This window comes from Megalops cyprinoides, chromosome 4 (genome assembly GCF_013368585.1).
Source record: "Megalops cyprinoides isolate fMegCyp1 chromosome 4, fMegCyp1.pri, whole genome shotgun sequence".
NCBI classification, from domain to species: Eukaryota; Metazoa; Chordata; class Actinopteri; order Elopiformes; family Megalopidae; genus Megalops; species Megalops cyprinoides.
Genome location: NC_050586.1, coordinates 25,203,152 through 25,225,691, shown reverse-complemented (window position 1 = coordinate 25,225,691; position 22,540 = coordinate 25,203,152). Strand labels below are relative to the sequence as shown.

At 44.1% G+C, this 22,540-nt stretch overlaps 1 protein-coding gene across 4 annotated transcripts in view; it reads right to left on the bottom strand.

Moving 5' to 3' along the window:
• Nucleotides 1-15,619: 15,619 nt before the first annotated feature.
• The window catches only part of agtpbp1 (ATP/GTP binding protein 1), a 28,949-nt gene continuing 22,028 nt past the window's right edge, over nt 15,620-22,540 (bottom strand). For 2 of the 4 annotated variants that reach the window (XM_036527510.1, XM_036527511.1), the window contains exons 23-26: nt 22,276-22,407; nt 21,976-22,152; nt 21,230-21,390; nt 17,821-18,347 (exon numbers count right to left, since the gene is read on the bottom strand). In XM_036527510.1, coding sequence (XP_036383403.1) covers nt 18,194-18,347; nt 21,230-21,390; nt 21,976-22,152; nt 22,276-22,407 — 624 coding nt within the window. In that variant the 3' untranslated portion in view covers nt 17,821-18,193. Of the gene's footprint in view, nt 15,930-17,820; nt 18,348-21,229; nt 21,391-21,975; nt 22,153-22,275; nt 22,408-22,540 lie in introns of those variants that run through there. The other 2 variants (XR_005004929.1, XM_036527512.1) reach the window with 2 other exon arrangements.

The window sequence follows — 22,540 nt, the reverse complement described above, 5'->3', positions numbered from 1 at the left end:
TTTAATAGCGGGGAATTTTAGTTTGGGCTCTGGTTGGTTTGTGTGTGTGTGTGTGTGTGTGGGTGGGTGGGTGTGAGAGTGCAGAGTGTAGAGTGCATGTCTGTGGAGGAAGTACTGAAGTGATCCATCCTTCTCTAGTCACCATGGTCACCATTATGAGCGAAACTTGGTCTCCAAGGCAACCAGTGACTCAGCTAGCTGCAACAGAAAATTCTGACCCAAATCCACATCAGCAGCTATGGTATGTTTTACTGCAGGAACCTCACTTTACTGTAGGTGGCACGCATTATTACAGGAACCAGACATTACTACAGGAACTGAACTTTACTACAGAAACTGCGCATTACTACAGGAACCGCACATTACTATAGGAAATGATGTTTACTGCAGGAACCATACATTACTATAGGAACTGAGCTTTACTGCAGGAACTGCACAGTACTACAGGAACTGACCTTTACTGCAGGAACCGTACATTACTATAGGAACTGTGCTTTACTGCAGGAACTGCACAGTACTACAGGAACTGACCTTTACTGCAGGAACCGTACATTACTATAGGAACTGTGCTTTACTGAAGGAACCACAGTTTGCTGTGTGCACCCTGCTTACTGCAGGAACTGCACTTTACTGCGGGAACCACTTGCTACTAGGCTAGCCATGGTAGCTAAAGGTGAAAATATAATCAACTGGGTAAGACAATAAGAGAAAAAACACTGCAGATATTATAATAAACATGAATAATAATTATAAACCTTAACATGAAACAGTGCAATAGAATAAAGAGGGAGAGAAACTACAGCTGGACTCATTTTTATTGGATTATTTTAATGTCTTTCTGAACAGGCAATATATTGTGTAGTGGTAAGGAGCAGGGCTGTACCCCAAGAGTTGCTATTTGCAGTGCTGTTGTAGCCTTGGTCATGGTGCATAACTTCACTCACTGAATATCTAGTGAGTAAGGGGACAAAACTAAGCTCTTTAAAGATCTCTGGATACGTCCATCTGCTAGTTTAATGTAACGTTAAAGTCAAATTAATAAAAATAATTTGTCCTTGAAAAATTTAAGAATATACAAATTCAGTTCCGAAGGCTTACTTTAATTTCCTATAATGTTCCTTGTACAGACAACTCCAACTCGCTTATCCTGATTTTTGCCCATTGCGCTCTGCTCACCCTAACACACACAGCAGGTCGGCTGGAGACAAGGGTTCAACTCTTATAGAATAACCAATGCTGATCTCCATACCAGAGATGGCGTTTTGGCTTTAACAGGATTCAGATGGCCAGTCTTAGACTTAATGCCTTCATCTTTCCCCTTAGAAACAATGCTCTTCTAACCTAAAGCTGATGGCATTCTTCCCACGTGTTTCAGTACATTTAGTAAAACCTGCAAACTCTAGTAGTAGACTGCAAAGTAGAATGATAGAGTAGAGTAGAGTAGAGTGTGGAGTAGAATAATAGAGTAGAGTAGAATAATAGTAGAGTGGAGTGTGGAGTAGAATAATAGAGTAGAGTAGAATAATAGTAGAGTGGAGTGTGGAGTAGAGCACAAACCAGAGTGGTACCTGTAGGAGCTGGGTGGAGAAAGAGAGAAGAGCAAGAGGAAGCATTGATTGAGCCTGAGAGGAGATACACATCAGATCAACCACACAGATCGGCCTCCATGGCATCCTCTCATGAACTGCCACTGTTTCACACCACTCTCTCATTTCAGCGCTTCACTCGAAAGAGACTGTTTCCCAAACAGCAGACTTTCCAGGGCTACTGCTCCTCCTGTATGCCTGTGTTGGAACTGGATTAAAACAGGACTACAGTGATTGGCTAGGATCACTCGATATGTCCAGAAAATGTCATAGCAGAAACTAGCCTGCATGAATATTAACTAACAAAAAGGATACATGTATTTTTACTTTTTAAAATTTCATGGAACAACAAGGGAAATGTTCTCCTCCCTTTAAAAAGCATCATCTGATTTCTTCAAACCTATTAAATAAGACCAACAAACACCATGTTTTGATATAAGTTATAATAAAAGGTAGCATACATACAGCTGGCAGGGTGCAATTGATTTTGTCACTGTATATTCAATATTCACATTCTGTTTAACATGTTTTATATTTATTTTATATTTATATTTTATGTCCTCATTATTAATATCTTTGAAAAGGAGTAACTATCTATTCTTCTTGATGACACAATGTACTTATATTATAGTTAAATTTCAGTTCAATCTCTATTGATTTCCATTATGAAAAAGAATGAAAAAGTAATTAACATGTAAGATTACAAAATCAAAACAAATCAATATAATGCCTTAATATAGCGACAGACTGGACAGAAGAGCAGAGTGGGGAAAGACACTGTAAATCTTATTCTACTGGCCTGTGTTTGACTTGCATTCTGGCTTGTTTGTCTAATGTAAAGTGCATGTCTACAAGTGGTTTGGCAAGGTACATGTGTTATTTGTCATGCCAATAAAGCTGGGCTGAATTGACTTGAATTAAACTGAAACTGCTTAGAGCATGCTTGTTCTATTACCATGGCAACATTTGTTTAATGCTTTTCATCAGAGAGAATGTGTAACCACTGCTGTGTGTGTGTGTGTGTGTGAGAGAGAGAGAGAGAGAGAGAGAGAGTATCTTAGTGGGTAATGAAGTGAGTTCTATGGGTTAGAAGGTATGCAACTGACATCAGGTACAACACTGTAATAGCATTGATCAGACACAATGTAACCCTACTGATTAGACACAATGTGACCCTACTGATCAGACACAAAGTAACTCTACTGATCACACACAAAGTACCTCTACTGATCACACACAAAGCAACTCTACTAATCACACACAATATAAACTGATTAGACATGATGCAACACTACTGACTGACACAATGTAAGAGTAATGATCAGACAGAACACTGTTAGCAGCACTGATGAGGCTGTCATTGTGAGGTGGGACAGACAGACTCAGAGCAGCCAGACAGACATGAGTGAAAATGTGGAGAGGCCTGACTCTTATGGGGGCCATGGGATAGTAGTGGACAGGATGCAGTGGACTTGCCTAAAACATCCAGTTTCACTTCACCCTCTCACTTTCTTCACTTTCTCCATATTTTAAGCCTTGTTTTGCATGTCTGTTTATGGAGAAGCTCTCACACTGATAGAGGGTTGGGTTCAATGTCAGGGTTTAGCCTTTGGGTTCTGGGGTGCAGTTTGGATGGGTAACAATCACAACTCCCAATCTTTTTATGACGTAAAGGGGCTCTTTGAGGACTGTAGACAGCACAGACTGTCCAGCACAGATGTCCACCTTCATACTTCCCCAGCCCAGGGTCAGTACACAGCCTCACAAAGCTAGGATGGTTTTCTGAACAACTGCACACACATCAGAGGACCAAAAGAGTGTATAACGGGATCACTCAGGGTAATATCACCTTGAAAATCTGTATTATATATCTGTAAAATATTACATCCTAAATAAGTAGATAAGTAAGTAAGATACAGCTTACAAAAATTGCAAATATTAATCATTCATCACAACATACAGTACTGATGTAAAACATTGTCTGCTGTACAGAAATGTGTTTCTGAGGAAGATCTATGTGAGGTTGCCCTCCAGTCCTAAGCACTTCAGTGTTACATCATGTGACATCAACAGAACATTCTGGCTTGGTTAGGAAGCACAGGCACGGAGCTGCTGTGCAGGTTGCCCGCATGTTTCTCCCAGAACAACAAGGGCATTGGACGACCTGTGTGCCATGGAGGTCTGAGATACCATCTATTGGCCAAATTGGGAATTGCACTCTCAGCCCTCAGTCCCTGCAGGCCATTGGGTACCAAGGAGCTGTGTCCCTAGTACTTCTCTAGATGTTTATAACATGAGGAGGGGCTGGTACATCAGCCTCAGAGAATATGATGACCCATCATGTGATTCAAAGACCAGTGAATATTTGAGGAATATTCACAGCACTGAACACAAGAAACATCTCCAAGCCTTGAGACATATAAATGAGGTTGAGCAGTAATCTCACATTTTCTGTTTCTGACAGTTTTTTTTCTGAAATGGGAGGACGAAATGGTCAAAGATGGGATTCCCCTTCAAACACAGGGGTCAGAATCTTTGCTGTGATTGCAGTAAAGTGTGTGTTTGCTTGCGTGGACACCTTCCATACACAACTGAATACACCATCAACACACAGATCCAACAGCTGCGCCTGTGTGTGTGTGCATGTGTGTGTATGTAGTATGTATGTTTATTTACTTTTGCAAATTCTGGACTGACATACCCATTGTGTAACTCACAATGTATCTTTAAGAGGTAATAATAATAAGGGAATTAAATTCAACACAAATGACCTTTTACCTAAAAACATAAAATACACATTACTACTGGACATGAATTTCCCAGATACCAGACTTCACATAGGAAAAAATTGTTCACCACCACAGAAGAAAAAAGAGATCTTCTTGAATGTTGCAATCTAAACCAAATTCTGACCATGTTTCTCTCCACCTATATTCCTCTCATATTGAGTTCCTCTGGCTACATTAGCCATAGTTAACATATCCCCTGCAGAGATTGCACCTAAGGGCTGTGTGTTCAGTCTAGTTTTCACTTCATTCCACACACAGTTGACCAGTGCACGAAATACCTGGTGGCAATTGGGGGGTCCCCCCTACCCATACCTGCCAACATTTAGGTTTCAAAATGCAGGGAGTTGTGGATAGTAAATAAATAATTGTATGTAGTGTGTGAATTGTGTGTGTAGATTGTGTCTCATAGATGATCTAGCAACTTGGGTAACATCAGACAAACATACAAAACTTATGGATCCTTATAGGGACTTTGTGACTTATTCAACCGAGAAGCAGGAGTGTGAAAATGGGCGAAGAAATTAGTAAAGATATTACTTTGCAGAAGTTTGCTCTGTCTTCATAATGTGACTACTTTGATATGTACAAATATGTGACTAGCATCATTACAAAGCTCCGGTTCCTCTCTTTCTTGTGATATGTGTTCCATATCTATGTAATGACAGGTTCATGAGTAATTCAAACAAGAGTAATGGGTGTGGAGATGGACGCAGAGCTGTATGCAGACTGTAACTATGATTAAATTTGATGTAAATTCAAAATTATTTTTCTTGCCAACACTTCATCGCATAGACAAGTAACTAGCATTGTTAGCGATGAATACTTCACAAGCAATTCAACCGAGAAGAAGGGATGTGAATTTGGATGCAGGCTGCGTCTGTCGGGCCTTAAGGGTTAAAAGACATTTTTAGTGACAATTGCAAGTGACAAAAAATTTTTAAAAGATTTTTCCAGAGACCCCCCAACATTTTGCTGTTGAGGCTTACAGGGGGTCTCAAGTGTCAATCCAGGGGTCTCGGACCCCCCGAGACCCCCCGTATTTTGTACCCTTCAGGTGACCATTAACCTGAACAAAGTGCCTGAAATGTTATCTGAGATGCTTAATGCTGTTCAACACACTTCCTGTTTTGATGTCTTGCGCAACGCTTGTCAATTGGCCACAAGATTCCTGCCAGGAACTTCCACACACAGGTGAGTACACCTTTCACATGCAGGTGAATTCAGCAAAGGCCACCGCATTCCTGCTTGTCACTGGTCAAGACCAGCTCTCTCCAGATTGGTCAGGAAATGTTATAGGTCCTGATCCTGATTGGCTCATTTGAAAGGTAGAGGTGTTGAAGGAGTCATCATCGCCAGGTGACTTGTAGCTCAGTGAGCTACAAGTAAATAATATAAGTGTTGAGCTCTGGTGATCTGGATGTCTATGAGACAGCCCCGAAGCACCTTGTTCTCCTTTTAGTTTCAAACAAGCACCGTAAAAATCTTTCCTAAAAATGGAAGTTTACTAGCTAAAACCTGAAAAATTGATTGATTGGTTGAATGACATATTTTTATTCTGACAAAGAGCTTATTCTGTGGTGAGCAATGTGGCAGGAATGAAGGAATACAGAGTAGGAGTGAGCAGGGCCTGACCTCTAGTGATGTCACAGAGAGGGAATGAAAAGGGTCTGAGCTCTAGTGATGTCAGAGAGAGGGAATGAGTAGGGTCTGAGCTCTAGTGATGTCAGAGAGAGGGAATGAAAAGGGTCTGAGCTCTAGTGATGTCAGAGAGAGGGAATGAGTAGGGTCTGAGCTCTAGTGATGTCAGAGAGAGGGAATGAGTAGGGTCTGAGCTCTAGTGATGTCAGAGAGAGGGAATGAGTAGGGTCTGAGCTCTAGTGATGTCAGAGAGAGGGAATGAAAAGGGCCTGAGCTCTAGTGATGTCACAGAGAGGGAGTGAGCAGGGCCTGTGCTTCAGTGATGTGGTGCAGGCACAGAAAGGAACAGTGGTGTGAGGAAGTGAGATTACTCTATGGATATGAGATTGTGATTTTATTGACGTTTTTGTGACGGGAGAGGGAAACAAACCTCCAATCTGGCTTCTCTTGATTTGTGTGCAATTAAATTCACAGGGAGAGAAGAGGAACTCGGATCAATAGCTGCAGAGAAACCTTCTCAGAATGCGGCAGCTAATTGTATGTTTCAGCGAGCCATGCAGGAAGCAGTACTTACTCACAAAGATCCAACAGCTGCACCTGTGTGTGTGTGTGTGTGTGTGTGTGTGTGTGTGTGTGCGTGCGCGCATGTGTGTATGTAGTCTGTATGTTTACTTACTTTTCATTCAATTTTGTACTGACATACCCATTGTGCAACTCACAATGTATCTTTAAGAGGTAATAATAATAAGGGAATTAAATTCAACACAAATGACCTTTTACCTAAAAACATAAAATACACATTACTACTGGACATGAATTTCCCAGAGGCCAGACTTTGCAGAGGAAAACATTATTCACCACCACAGAAAAAAATGAGATCTTCCTGAATGGTGTGATCCAAACCAAATTCTGACCATGTTTCTCTACACCTATATTCCTCTCATATTGAGTTCCTCTGGCTACATTAGCCATAGTTAACATATCCCCTGCAGAGATTGCACCTAAGGGCTGTGTGTTCAGTCTCCTTTTCACTTCATTCCACACACAGTTGACCATTAATCTACTTCAACTAAATGTTATCTGAGACGCTTAATGCTGCTCAACACACTTCCTGTTTCAATGTCTTGCACAACGCTTGCCAATCGGCCACAAGATTCCTGCCAAGAACTTTTTTGAAAATAGTTTTAATGGGAGTCAGACTTTCAAGTTCAAGTCAAAACAAGTGAATTAAACTCAATAGCTGTAATACTAAGCTAACCTCACTACTGTGTTTGATAGTCATACAATGTCAGTGGAACAGCATCTGTGTGTCTGTGTGTGATGGCATGTTTGTGCATGTCTGTGTTTGTGTGTTTATGTGATGTATATATGTATATGTATATATGTATATATGATGTATATACTGTATATATGGTGTATGCTGTATAGATTGTGTGTGCTGTATAGATGGTGTATTCTGTATAGATGATATTTGCTGGTTATTATGGAAACTTTATCTAAGTTTATCGGTGTGCTTTTGTGTTCCTGTAGTGGTGAGTTTGTGTGTATGTGTGTGGCATGTTTATGTGTATTTGGATTTGCAATCCGCAGTGTGATGCATGAACTTTTAAGGGTGTGCACAGAGGGGTGAACAGCACTGATGCATGAATACATGTGGTGGGTGTGGGGCATGGCACACCTGCAATATAATATACGGCATAACCTGAGTGTGGGGAACATGTGTGTGGAGAGTGTGTCTGGGAATGTGGGAAGGAAACATTAGAGAGCATTGCATCAGTCAGCGCTGGTTCAGTGGTTGTTTAGAGTATTCCAGAGTTGCATTATAATGAATGACGTTTTCCCGAAAATATAGAAAAGTACAGCGCTTTGTACTGCTGTGGGTTATGCAGGAGTCGCATTGCTGTGGGTTATGGAGGAGTCTTCTACATACTCTACAAGTTAGAAAAACTCTGTTGTCATTTAAATCAAACAATGCTAAGAACAGCATTCTCAAGCAGTTTTAAATGCCTATCTTGCTGGCCCAAAAGATAAAATCTCCTGGTGTAGAAGCTTTCACCGAGCTCCCCAGTTATTAGTAAACTAAAAACTGGACTTTCCACACAGCAGAAAATGTCAGAAATATACCAGGAGCACAAAATGTAAAAATACGCAAGAAATTATTTGTCAGAAAGCTGATATCAGACAACATCATGCTCCACAGCCTGCAAATTTGCATCTTGATGTGTAATTTAATACACAGCTGCTGCCATGACAGGAACCTAGAAAAATGGTGTAACATGTGGGATGATGAGCATATTTCTACAGCACTTAGAAACAGGGTCTCGTACTGAAAAGCTGAAGATCATTTGTGAAAGTGACTCCGAGCCTTTCGCATCAGCATGACCTCATTATTGTACCGGGCCAAGGGGGGGTGGGGGGGGGTAGGGTGGAATCCAGTCCGATGGATCGTCAGCAGCCAGTGTGGCTCTGGTTTCAGCACTCAGTCTTCTCCTCTGGACATGCACAGAGGTCAAATGGAGGGATGCAGAAATACACTTTCTGCTATACCACACATATAGATGTAAAGGTTTCTGTGGTAACACGAAGCTTCACACAGACACAGATGAGGGGTGTAGCGACCCCACTCCACAGAGACACTTCCTCTGCAGGGTGGGGTCATCCCACTTCCACAGAGACACTTCCTCTGCAGGGTGGGGTTATCCCACTTCCACAGAGACACTTCCTCTGCAGGGTGGGGTTATCCCACTTCCACAGAGACACTTCCTCTGCAGGGTGTAGCAACCCCACTTCCACAGAGACACTTCCTCTGCAGGGTGGGGTTATGTCAGTTTATATCCTCATGCACCACCTTATGAAAGGTGGAGAGAAGACGGGGTGAAGTTTTGATGAGCGAGGCACATTCTCACCAACTCTTTTACTATTTTTTTTAGCTCAGGAAATTAATGACTCGCCTGATCAATTAATGGATCGATGGGTCTGTTTTGACACTGGACATTAAGCAGTTACTAATTGCAAAATGCTTTTAAAACATGTCCAGAAATCAATAATGAAGTGACTGTGTTTTCAAGATGAGGCAAAACAAATGGCGTGAGTGAAATAAAGAGACAGAGAGCACAAACACACGCCCACGGGGGGGAAGACTTATTCTGCTGTGGTTATGTTGTGGTTATGTTGTGGCCAAGGTACAAATCCTTACAAATATATCACCATAGATTATATCATTATCCTAATAAATCACAATGATAAACACACAGTGCTAATGGTTATCCTTTGGGGGATGCACGTCATTTTCATGATTTGCCGATATTACATGAACCAGTGAAACACACACCTAGTGGAGATGGTGAGGAAAGGCCTTGAACGTTCACATGCAGAGCTGAAGGAATAAGAGTAGGTGATCGCAAGCAGGAGATCACAGAGAATCTGGGCGATCACGAGCCGGTAGATCGGAGAGGATCTCAGTGATTAGAGTGCTCAGGTCTCCTGGCCTCCCTTTCCACAGGAGAAACTGCAGCTCATCAATTTTTAAGCACAGGGGTTGGCGGGGGGGGCTGCCACTTCAAGACCGAAATGGCTCCTCTTCCAGTTTGCCTGCATTCATGCATTTTTAACAGAGAGTCAGGAGGAACTATAAAAGGCTGGAGTGCTGAAACTGAATACGATCCTGAGGTGCATGCCTCCGTCAGCAGGGAAGTGATTCCTCCTCACTGACCACTGCATTGCTCTTCTTCTTCTTTTTTTTTTCTTTGTTTTTTTTTTAAACAGTTCATGTCCCCTCCCCTGCTGTGAGCAGGAGGCTCTGTGGCCCAGGCCCAGCTGCCTACATGGTGCAGCTGGAGAGAGAGGTCAGGCAGGCCAAGGGTTTATCAGAACGATTCATTACAGACACCCACTGAAGCCACAGCCGATTGGGGAGCAAGCACTTTATTCATTAAGACAGACACACTTCACACTGCTGATGGAGAACAGCTGCCTGCTAGGGGATGTGTTTACAGGTGACAGTGGATAGAGCACAGCAGAAAATGGCATGTATTTAGTGAAGGAAGCCCCCTGATAACACTCCAATATACCTTTCCCATATACCACCCCCAGACACCACTCGTGAATACCACCATCAGATACAACTCAGTTTGCATTGTGGTGGAGACAATTTGAAAAGACATTTAGCCACAGGCACAGAGCAGTGACTGGATGGTACACACAAACACACACACACACTCACTCCAGACAGATAGACAGATGCGCACACACTACACACACACACACACACACACACACAGACACTTACACACATATACCTCAGACAGACAGACACAGACACACACACACACACACACACACACACACACACAGAAACATCATCACACAGACACACACAAACACACTTGAGACAGAAAGATAGGGAGACACACACACTCTCTCTCTGTTTCTCAGATACAGAATTGTGATTAGCTTAACGCAGGCTCTCCATCTCTTCTATGGACATATCGATTTCCTGAAACAACAGAAATATCCCTGAAACATAAACCCCAACATTAATGTAAAATTACCTTGACCATAAAAATACCTGACCTCCATTGGATCCTGTCTTTGGATAACAAAGATGTATGAGTATGTATGTGAGTGCGTGCATGTGTGCATGTGTCATGAGCGAAATATGCACATTGTATCTTTCATTTGGAACACCTGAGGACATTAGGACATTAAGAACACTCACCATGTAAATAAAAACACCTGCTCTGGGGTTAGAATGGGCTAAAGAGCACAGTGCCTCATTCACCACGTACTGCTGAGAGATATTAACCACCATCATCTTACTCCTCAAAGAAATGCCTGGATGCAGACATGTGTTGAGAGAAAACCAAAAGCATATGTGTGTTTATACTCAATCCCAACTCATGAGGGTGGGCATACCTAAGCATTTTCATCATTCCTACCTCATCTGCACCAAAACATACAGAGGAGAGACCATTTTCATCACCCCTTGGCCCTGCTGTCTCCAGGTGACAAAATGCCTTTTATTTCCTGCCTTTTATTACAACCCCACCCCCCAAGGTGAATAGATCTATAATTCTGTGTTGGACTTATTTCTTTAGTTATGTGTGGAAGTCATGCAATCTGCGTGTGCCTGTCTATAGACTGCATTCTGACAGCTCTCCTCCTCAAGGTCCCCCACACCATTATACATCTGAATTATTCATTCTATTGACAATCAATCAATACCCCTCTTTCTTAAGGGGCCAGACAGCTTAATAATTCAAAAATCCATAAAAAAAAATCTCTTTGCGCTCAATAATTGCTCTACAGTCCATAACCACTCCACGCTCCGTAACGGATCTCCAAACTCCATAACGGACCTCTAAACTCTCTGCGGAACTACTGGGAACTGCCTTCCCAGGATAAGCTCAGACCAACATCTTCAGACCAACAGATGCTTCTGTCCTATTGGACACAGCTTTGTCCAGTGAGAATGTACATGTATGAGTAGCAGGCTGATTTATGAAGGTGTTCTAGTAAAAACAGTCCTTTGCAGTCAAGGAGGTGCATTCACACTGTAACACATCTGCCATTATCTCAGCATCTGCATGGACACATATCCTATTAAAACATCCTATAGTCACCCAGATTCCATTTACCCAGTCCTTAGTAAAAAGAACACCATCCCTTTCTCTCTTTCCACACACACACACACACACACACACACACACACACACACACACACACACACACACACACACACACACACACACGCACACACACTCAATAATACACAGACACACATTCACAAACACTAACATACACAAACACATTACACAGTATAGATGGTGCATGCTGTACAGACAGTGTATGCTATATAGATGGTAAATGCCATATAGGCGGCATATTCAGTGTTGATGGTGGGTAATGTATGGATGTGTAAGATGTATATATGTATGCACTATATAAATGGTCCATGCTGTATACATTGTGTATTCTGTCTGCACGATGTGTGCTGTATAGATGGGGTATTCTGTATAGAGGGTATATGCAGTATAGATGGTGGATGCTATGTACATTGAAAATTTTGTTTAGATGGTGTATACTGTATAGATGTGCAAAGACGGTGCATTCTATAAGTGGTATATGCTGTATATATAGTGTGTATAAAATGGTTGACAGGATCACAGGAGCAAACTGTCCTGTGACCTGTATGCCACGGGCTACATGTGCACATTGTAAAACTGAGTGTACCTTTCATTTATATCTTTAAATCAGCCATACTGACAATAAGAACACCCGCTTCTGGGATAGAATGGCCTAAATAGAGCAGTTCCTCATTCACCACTTACGCCTCAAAGAAATGCTACGGTGAAATTTCAGGTGAGCTCCTGTCGTCTGTCTCTTGCCCTGCGGTTCCCCTCCAGCAGGAATGGCGATGGGTGTGTGTGACATGCAATCACAGGTCTGCAGGGTCACAGGGTCGTGAGGTCACAGGATCGCTATTGGGTACGATGGTGGCTGAATCAGTAAAGTCAATACGATAAATGCTCCTCTCCTCAGTGCCTATCTTTGTGCAGGGATCCCCAAAGCAGCCTTAAATAACCCATCACCACTTGTCTCCCAGCCCTCTCTGCACCTCTCTGTATGACTCTGTGTCTCCAGCCCTACCTCAGCCTGCTGCACAGTGAGACGCGCACACACACACACACACACACACACACACACACACACAAGCACACACACTCACACTCTCTCACACACAGAGACATGCTAACACTCACTCTCACACACGTGCACAAACACACACACACACACACACACAAATACTCACACTTACTCACACACGTGCACACATACTAATGTTCACATTCATACACACACACACACTCACACAGGTGCACATTTATGTACACATACAAAGTCATACACACACATGCACATACATTCACACTCATGGACTATTACACAAATACGCAGGTGCAAACCCAGGCTCGCGTCCACACAAACACAGACGCATACACACACAAACACACACACACACACACCCCTGGTGATACACACAGTCAGTGCGGTGGGGTAATGATTGGTCATGGATGGAGAGGAGCGAGTGATCTGAGCCTGCCTCTCTTACGCAAAGCAGCAGAAATAGACCCGCCCACTCACCCCCCACCCTCAGCACCAACGTCAGTGCTGCCATAGCAACTGCTCATCTGAAAGGCGGGCCTTCGCTGAGGTGTTGAGATGAGTTTGGAGAGTTCAGCCTTTCTCTCATGCATACTGAGTGCTTCCTGCTCTCTTTCTTTGGAACAAATTAGCTTCAAGGAGTCGGGCTATTTGCATATGGATGTTAAAAAGACATGCAAAGACAGAGAGATACAAAAAAACCAGGAGACTGAGAGAGCAGCGCATTCACAAACAAATACACATCTTCACACACAAACTCTCTCACACATAAAGGAGCATATGTACATTTCATTAGCTTATCCTCTTAACAATATCGATTCATATTCACATATGTGCGTTTTATTAGTTAGCTTATCCTCTCTGTAATACCCACATATATGTACATGTGTGCATTTTATTAGGTGGCTTATCCTCTCTACCATGCACACGTATATGTACATATGTACATTCTATTAGCTTATCCTATCTCGCATACATATATGTACATATGTACATTCTATTAGTTAGCTTATCCTCTCAATCATATCCATGTATTGATTCAAACCAATTTCCAAGCTTCTCTCTCCCCACATTTCCCTGGCCATTAGAAAATATTCTGCTGTTACCATGACAACGTGCACTGGCAGCCATTCCTCAGTTCTGAATAAGGGAGAGAGATTCGTAGAAAATGGGCTGGATTCTATTTTCTGGCTGAAGACATAAGACCAGGTCTAAACAGCAAAGGCTGCAACTAAATGTCAAAATAGCATCTGCTGAAAAGCAGGTTGTGCAAGGTGGTCTGGAGGTGGGAACAGCGTGTGGCCAGGTGTTCTGGAGGTGGGGACAGGGTGCAAACATTAAGTTGTTTTATCAGTGTAACGGTTTATAATTTGCATGGCTGCCATAATTGATAAAAAATGCTGTTTTTAAATCATGTTTTTCATCACCAATGTGATTTGATAACCATATAAATAATATTAATATATTAGATAAGTTTTAGTCTTGAAAGCCAGCCGCAAAGATGTTTGTCACAATTTCTGTTCACTGCTAATTAAAACACACCAGAATCACTTAGCCTCATATAGCCACTGTTTAATGTGAGGAAAGGTCATTCAAACAGTAGCATTCTGTGGTAAATATGGTTAAAAAAAAAAAAAAAAAGTGGCACAGAAAGTTTTTCTGTGCCACTGTGGTTGAGTGGATCTCTGTGGGTCTGTGCAAAAGTACACCACGAGGTATAAGATGAAAAGGATGCTTTTACATCATTTCACTTCACTTACATTTCCTGGTGATCACCTGGTGTTCATCACTGCAACACCTGCTTTATCGTGGAAGCGCAGGACATGGCTGCTGCAATCCTCCAGCCCATATGCAAACACTGCACTGAGGGTAGGTGCATCTCTCTGATAACGCCTGAGCAACTCGCGGGCCCCGAATGGGTCGCAGGGTGTCATGGGACTCGTGTTTACGACTTCACTGCATGAAGTTCCCCTGGCGAACGTACCCACCCCGACCTTGTCGAAATGCAGCCGGTTCATTCTTTCTCTGAGGGCTCCCAGTCAATGACATCTGATGACACGGCTGGACTGAAACCTGCTCTGTAGGGCAGTCACTCAGGAGCCATTCTGCCATTATACAGAAAAAGTCCTCTGGTGTCTGCTGAGCAAATACTGAGTAACTGAGGGATAGTTGGAGGGTAAATACTGAGTAACTGAGGGATAGAGGAGCAGTAAATACTGAGTAACTGAGGGATAGATGGAGGGTAAATACAGAGTAACTGAGGGATAGAGGAACTGTAAATACTGAGTAACTGAGGGATAGAGGAACTGTAAATACTGAGTAACTGAGGGATAGAGGAACAGTAAATACTGAGTAACTGAGGGATAGAGGAACAGTAAATACTGAGTAACTGAGGGATAGAGGAACAGTAAATACTGAGTAACTGAGGGATAGAGGCAGAGTAAACTCTGTACCTGACACAGATAAGGGCCTCGGGGGGTAGCGTCTCATCTCTGATCTGACAGCTGAAGGATGTGCGAATGCTTGGAGTATGTGCATGTGCCTCTGAGGAGGTTCTCTTCTCCTTTGCCTGGAGTCCAGCTGCTCTTAGGGCCCATGCAGTCCTATAGACCAGTGTCTGTCAGCGTCACTTTCTGTTAGGCAGTCCCTCTGTCCCTGTCTCCTTTACCTCATCTCTGTGTAAGAAAAGTTTAAGTGCCAGTTCATTATTTTGTGATCCAGCCAAAGAGGTCTGCATTGTTGCCCCCTTACATAACCACCAAACTACTATCATGTAAATTTGCAAGAAAATTACAATTTTAACCTGTAGAGAAAGCAAGCTGAAAATCCTCTCTGTGAGAGGAGACAGGGCCACTCTCTGGCCTGCACTCAGAGGCACTGAAAGGCCCTTCCTCAGTGCGTCCTCTGAATGGTGACAGAGGGGTGACGTGCTTGTCGGGGCGATTAGGGGGCCCTTTGTCTCTGCGCTCCAGGGCTGTGTGGGGAACATGTCAGGAACTGCAGGAGAGCGTTGCGTTTCCCCGGGATTAAAATTCCACACCTCCCCTTCGTGGCTCCTCCTCCCGCTCTCCCCTCCAGGGTTTAACTCTCTGACCACAAGTGGATGTGGTCCAACCGCTCTACAGAGTCCAGGAAAAGCAGCCAGACTGGTGTTCCTGTTGTAAGAGGTGACTGTTCCTGCCAGAGACAGCATTAGGGGGTTTTGTGGAGAAGGTGAAGACTCCCGAGGAGCTCTGACAGGGTGGCCAGGAGTCTGTGGGACACAACAATTCGCTCAGTCAGTCAGCAGGTTTTAGGGTTACACGATTTCCGTCACCAGGCGTTTACGACCTTTGACCTTACATCTTTGTTCAATAAATATTTAATACCCACAGTAACAAATTATAAATAATTTACTTGTATCCATGTTCTAGGGAGCTAAAGGCAGCTGAGGGATTATGTGTGGGGAATTATGGGAGCCTGTGGTCTCATGTAGCTTGGTGTATTTCTGTGTGGCTCTGTGTCCGTGGTGTTTCTCACCATCTTCTCATTGTCATGGCACCGGGCCACTGTAAATGCCCTTGGGAAAGCACTCTTGGACATTTAAGCTCATCTCAAGGCTTTGCTCTCTTTTAATTAATTAGTGAGTAAAACAACGCTGGAAAAGAAGTGCTGGAGCATCTCACTTCCCAGGTCATCACAGGGATGTAAGAGTCCCATGAGCTTTGTGACCCCCCGACCCCCCCCTCCCCCCCCCAACCTGTGGGGGGAGCATCGCCCTGCCCTTCTGCACCTCCCTTCATTCACAGACTGAATGAAGCCATGATTGACAGCACACACAGACAAGCCAAACCTGTCCCTGAAAGAGTGGAGCATTACTGACGCAGAAATGTTCCTGGCGCCCTCTGTTGGTTCACCTGTTCGTGAGCAGTTGTTTAGGTTGTGTTTATAATGTATCTGCTGTGTGTCTGTGTTGCGCTTGAGCTCTTACAGCGTGGTCTGGTTTATTTATTTTGGGTTTTTAAATTGTGCTTGCATCGTGCTTGCTCTGTTCATGTCACGTCTGTGGTGCACTGAGACACTGTGCTTGCGGCGCGTTCATGTTGCGGTTGTGGCGCGTTCGTGTTGCGGTTGTGGCGCGTTCGTGTTGCGGTCGGGGCGCGCTTGGTTCGCGGTGTGTTGCGTTTGGGCTGTTTGTACGTGTGTGCACCCTGTGCTGCAGCGGGTGTGAAGGCACAGCGTTCTCTGCAGCTCCTGCGGGGCGTCAGCGCGCGGATAAAAATAAACACATCTGCAGAGACAACCCTGTCACCGTGGAGACCTCAGGAGGAACGTCCTGCTTATTTAAGCCATTTGTGAAAACGAGTCCAACATCTCTGCTCCAAAATCATTAATAATCTAATTCATCTGCTTCCTGGCCAATAATAATCTGCGTTGCAGCGCCTGTGTAGTACACCGCTCATCTGCATTTCACATCTACATGGATACAGAGACAGGGGCCTCAGTTTGGGTATTAATAGAAGCTCAGCAAACTAACACTGCCCCTTTAACTCAGGAAAATCAACACCAGTGCAGTGTCATCGCCACATTAATCTGTAATTCACCGAAAAACAAGTACTAAGATTAGTGACCGTGGTGTGTATCCCTGGCAGCATGACCCAAATTCAGACTCCTGATGTGCTGTACTTGCACAGGTGTGTGAATGTGCTGTAAATATAAGGAGTCAAACAAATAAGATGAAATGTCATTTTAAAGACCTTTAACATTTATTTCCCATGATTCCATTGCAAGCTTAAAATGATTCTTGACACAATCAAGTTACCTTTCCTGCAACAGGTACACCTTTAAACTGCACAATGCAAAGCTGTCCATATCAGCAGCTCAGCTCACGAGAACAAGCACAGCACCAGAAGCCAAAGACACATTTAATTTGACAAAAGAGTGAAATGAAATAAATTAAAAACCAAGATATTAAATAATCATGCATTGATCGTACAAACATTAACAAAAAAATAATATCTACAGCTAAAAATTGAACAGCTATTTCAAAAAAAATTCCAAACTTTTAAACTACCTCCATTTACTTGGTGACTTTATCTACAGTCCAATTAGCATAAATACAGAGTTTTGTGAAGGAGAGGTCAGTGTAGCTGCACACCTCAATAAAGACACATGAGGAACCTTTGGCGTGAGAGGGGTCTGACCACCACCAGTGAATGTGGAAACATGAAGATATACATGATCATGTTACCAATTAAAAGTGAAAAGGGGATTTCTGTCCTGTCCTGTGAGTTTTTTTCTCCTACAGCCGTTTAACATTTTTCTCTGACTGTACAGAACTGTACTGTTCCTTACACTGAAGCCGATGCACACAGCTGAACTCTGAACTCTGTTAGTAAAAAGAAGGAAGGCAGTTAGGTTGTGGTTTCTACATCCCATGATGCACTGGGAATGCCGAAGCAGGCCTTGTCACCTTTAGCAATGGAGGTCCCCTAACCAAGCTCCCACACTCACTGTCCTTAGGAGGAGGGACTTCCCTCAGGACAGCGAGTCCCGCAGGGTAGATTCAGAGTCCGACAGCCTGTCGTCATCACCAGCGGTCTCGTTCCCGTTCTCCTCATTGCTTTCGGCACTGTAGTCCACTTCCTCCAGGAAGGACGGCTCGTCCTCCTCAAGCACGTAGGTGGTGGGGCTGCAGGGCCACACAGTCGGTTAGTGCACAACACATCACCATGACAACCAACAGCCCAACCAACCACAGCAACAGAACCGCCATACTACATCTGTACTCTACTATATATGCAGTTCTGCACCGGGACACTGTGACTCTCTGGGGCTGAGTAGCTCTCTCTCTCTCTTTCGATCCATACCGTATCTTCATGCATTCAAAAAAAAAAATGACAACACATCAGAAGAAAAACAAACAGTCTCCGGAACTGACCCTGAAGGAAACTGCTTTTACTTTCACTAGGTTCCTGTCCTGCCAGAAATGCACAGAAAGATTGAAATAATGGGAAGGTAGGACAAGTGAGCAGTGAGGATGTATAGAGAAATGGGAGGGACGTAGGGATGGAGGAATGGAGAAGGAAGTGGAGACAAAGGGGGAGAAAACAACATCTCATGAGAGCGGAATGGGGGCACCAATTACACCCCCTCAGTGAGGAGGCCTCTCTGGAAGGACAGCTGCGTCTCTATTGCACTTTAATGGTGCCACAAGTTCAGAAACCGAATCCTACTACGATGCCCCACCATGGATGAACATGTGCTCCCTCTGAGACAAACTCAATTTGTGGCTGGTCATCAGCTAATTCCGCTCTGGAGTAATGGCTGCCACAGCCAGGATAATGTGTGTCTTGGGTGGTGTGTTAAGCTGCTTCTTGGAGAGAGCTAAAGTGATTAGGCCCCATTAGAAGAAAACTTCAAAAGCTGTAAACGAGTAGTGCGGTGCATTGCTGGGGAGAGGGGGTGTAACACATCCTCAATTTCATTAGCCCCTCTGGGGAAGGGGAGAGATATTTGTTCTAGAAGCTCTAAGTGGTTCTCAATATTTCATAAGATAAGTACTTCAAAATTCTGATCAGCCCCCACATTAAGGTCTGTAACCTGTCTTTTTTACGTTCTTAAATCAAATCTTCTGATTGACTCATTCATTTGGAAAATAAATAAATAAATGAACATGGTAAAAGCCTTCTCAGATAGCTACAGAGGCATTAACGTCACACCATGGAACAAGGCTGGTAACAGTGTCAGGCCAACTATGCAAACATTTAAAACAGTGTTCAGATCTAAGAACAGTGCATGGGTCCCAGCACAGTGCCCTGACCTCAGTGCAGTTCCCTCATCTTAGTACAGCACAGGTCTCAGTACAGTGCCCTGATCTCATGAAATAAGGCTATATCATTCTGATGGTCCTCCTTTCTGCTTTGCACATACTGCAGTACTGTGTGCGTATGAGTGAGAGAGACAGAGAGAATGGGAGAATTAATCTCTCCCTTCCTCCATCCCTCTCTCCACCAAACTCTCTTGCTCCATTTCCATCCTTATCACGCTTGCCCTGTTTCTCCTCCTGTTTTAGCAGACGCTGGTCCTAGATAACAGCTATATGCAGAACTCAAGTGAGTTTAATGGACTCGACAGATCTGAGGTCAGTTTCACGGGAACTGCAGTCTCTGCTCTATTGTATTCCAAGCCAACTGTATTTTGCAACTCTGATCCGTGACCTGCTCTGCCCTCACCTTGCTAGTCTGGCAGATCTCCAGGGAATAGGCACTCCACAGCCATGTCTGAGGGAGATGATGGACTCAGATTGTAGTGTTAAAGCACTTATTGGTAATTCCCGCCTTAAAGTCAATAAAATCGTGTGGAGCAGAGTCCCCTGCTCGCATTTGTGCCATTTCTCTGATTGGCCTGACAACATTAAAGTTTGACAAGGTCTCAGCAAGGAACTAACACTGTGTGCTTCAGAATCAAAGCATTTTTTCCTTTGTTCTACGACCCAGTTAAGGAAAAACAGAGAAACGTATCTGTTACCTTAACACATGATTAAGCAAAGCAACAAATAATAAATGATTGTGTTCTTTCTGCTGCTGTTACTCTTTTATTCGTATCCAACCAGAGGAAAAGGAGTCAGTGCTGGAGTCCAGCAGTCCTGGCTAGGCTGAGGTTGCAGGTGCTGTGGCTTTGGCATCACTGACTGAAACATTACTCCTTCCATCACAGAAAGCTGAATATTTTCGCAGCATTAGTAACGTAAACTGTGCACAGCGTGTATAATGCTTGCAGTCTGTGTGCTGCTGAACTGCCAGTGATACCCTCCCTGCAGCAGCACCGTGATGGTGAGTATGGCCTATCTGATGGTCACCTGGGGGCGGGGCTGACAAGGGCACTGAGGTTAGAGTCAGATTTCTTCCCCGCCCACTCTGCTGAGCATGTGCCTGTGATTCTGTGCAGCTGTGCCGGGGTGGCAGATGGTGAAGGTCCTCCGCTGACTCTTAACGAGCTCCCAGATCGTCTGTCCCAGAGACTGCAGGCTGTTCGGCAGACATGTCACCCCTAACCCCTGACCCTCGACCCCTAACCCTGACTGCATGGGGATGGAGGAACTCGTTAACCGTAGATGGAGGATAGATGCCTGCCTGAGTTATTTCACCCAGCTCCTCTGCTACACTTGAGGCCACATATGAGTGGACACACACATTGCTCCACTGGGCTGGGGGCTGCACAGCAAATAAATGTCACAGTCAGGCATACAAGAGACCCAGCAGCTACAGTTCTCATACACTTCCAGTGTTGCAGTAATTATTCTAACTTAATGTATAAAGAGCAATGCAGGTCAATACTGGCCAGCAATTCTGGGTTAAAACAGCTGCTGTAAGAGAGAGGCATTTCTCTCCTCCAAACACATTAGAGTGATGCTTTTATCTGAGACTGTGACTGAGGGCATTAAGAAAGGACAGGATATAAAAGACAGTAGTCTGTAGGGGGCACTGCAATACTTGGAGGATTTGAGGAGAGATCCTGTAGGGGTGCTGTTGAGGGCTAAGGTATTCTAGTGAAGGGAAGGGACAACCTCACCTGATGACTTTGCAGTTGGTCTCAATCAGCTCGCTCTCTACGTCCAGGAAGTGTGCGTGCTGGCGGAAGTCCAGGGGGGAGGTGAGCCTCTTCAGCCTGAGCAGGGCTACGCAGAACTGCGCTCCCATCTCCTCCAGCTCCCTGGTGCCCATCTGGAGCCCCTGCAGGATGAAGAGAGGACCAGGCCTCAAACCATGCTCACACACACCAACACACACAACACCTTACAGGACCCACACCTTACACTGGCAGAAACACCAAGCATTAACATTCGGAATCTATTCCTTCTATTCACAGGTCCACAACTTCCACAGGAATGCACAGGCAGCACATAATAACGGTGTTGTTACAGTCCAGTCATAGCTACAGAGTAGAGTCACATGTAGTCTTTGTGTAGTTACTGCATAATTACTTCAGAGCTAATTGAAGTTAGTGTAGTGCTGTAGCTGAAGTGCAGTTACAATATAACTGTGATGTAATTTTGTTACATTTATGGTGTTATTTTGGTGCAATTACAATATAGCTTTAGTTCAATTAGGGTGCAGTTAGTGTAGCGTCTGTTTGGTTAGGGTACAGTTATAGTGTAGCTTCAGTTTGACTGGGGTGTAGGTACAACATAGCTTCAGTGTGCTTAGGGTGTAGTTACAGTGTAGCCTCAGTATAGTTATGGTGCAGTTACAGTGTAGCTTCAGTTTCCTCAGGGTATAATTATCATATAAGCACTCACACCAACAGCGCCCCCTTACCTTGTACTTGCCCTGGTCACACCCACACAGCGTGCTCTCCATGGTGTAGCTCTTCTGCACGCCAATCTCGCGCCACACCACAACGCGAGCCGTCGCCTCCTTCGACTTCTCCACCACAAAACTGCAGCTGGACATGCTGAACGCTGGAGCCAGCTGGCTCAAGATCTTCGGCAGAGTCTGAGGAAGAGGAGGGACAAGTCACCTGAGCATGTGTGTGTGTGTGTGTGTGTGTGTGTGTGTGTGTGTGCTTGTGTGTGTCAGAGAGTGCGAGAGTGTGTGTGTGCATGAGTGTGTTCTCACCCTGTATCCCAGGTCTTCGTGAAGGTCATAGGAGGTGGCACTAACGTTAGTCTGCCACACTGTCTCCTTGATACTGCAGCCATACATGAACACATTCTTCTTACGGGAATGACCGTGATAATCACAGAACACCTATCGAGGGGAGGACATGGTTATTCACAGGGGAGGGGCTTTCTGTCTCTCATCTGGACTCTACAGATACAGGTGTTAATAATGAAATAACGTTGTGGCTCTGGGGAGCAGCAAGGTCAGGTGCTGGTATTAG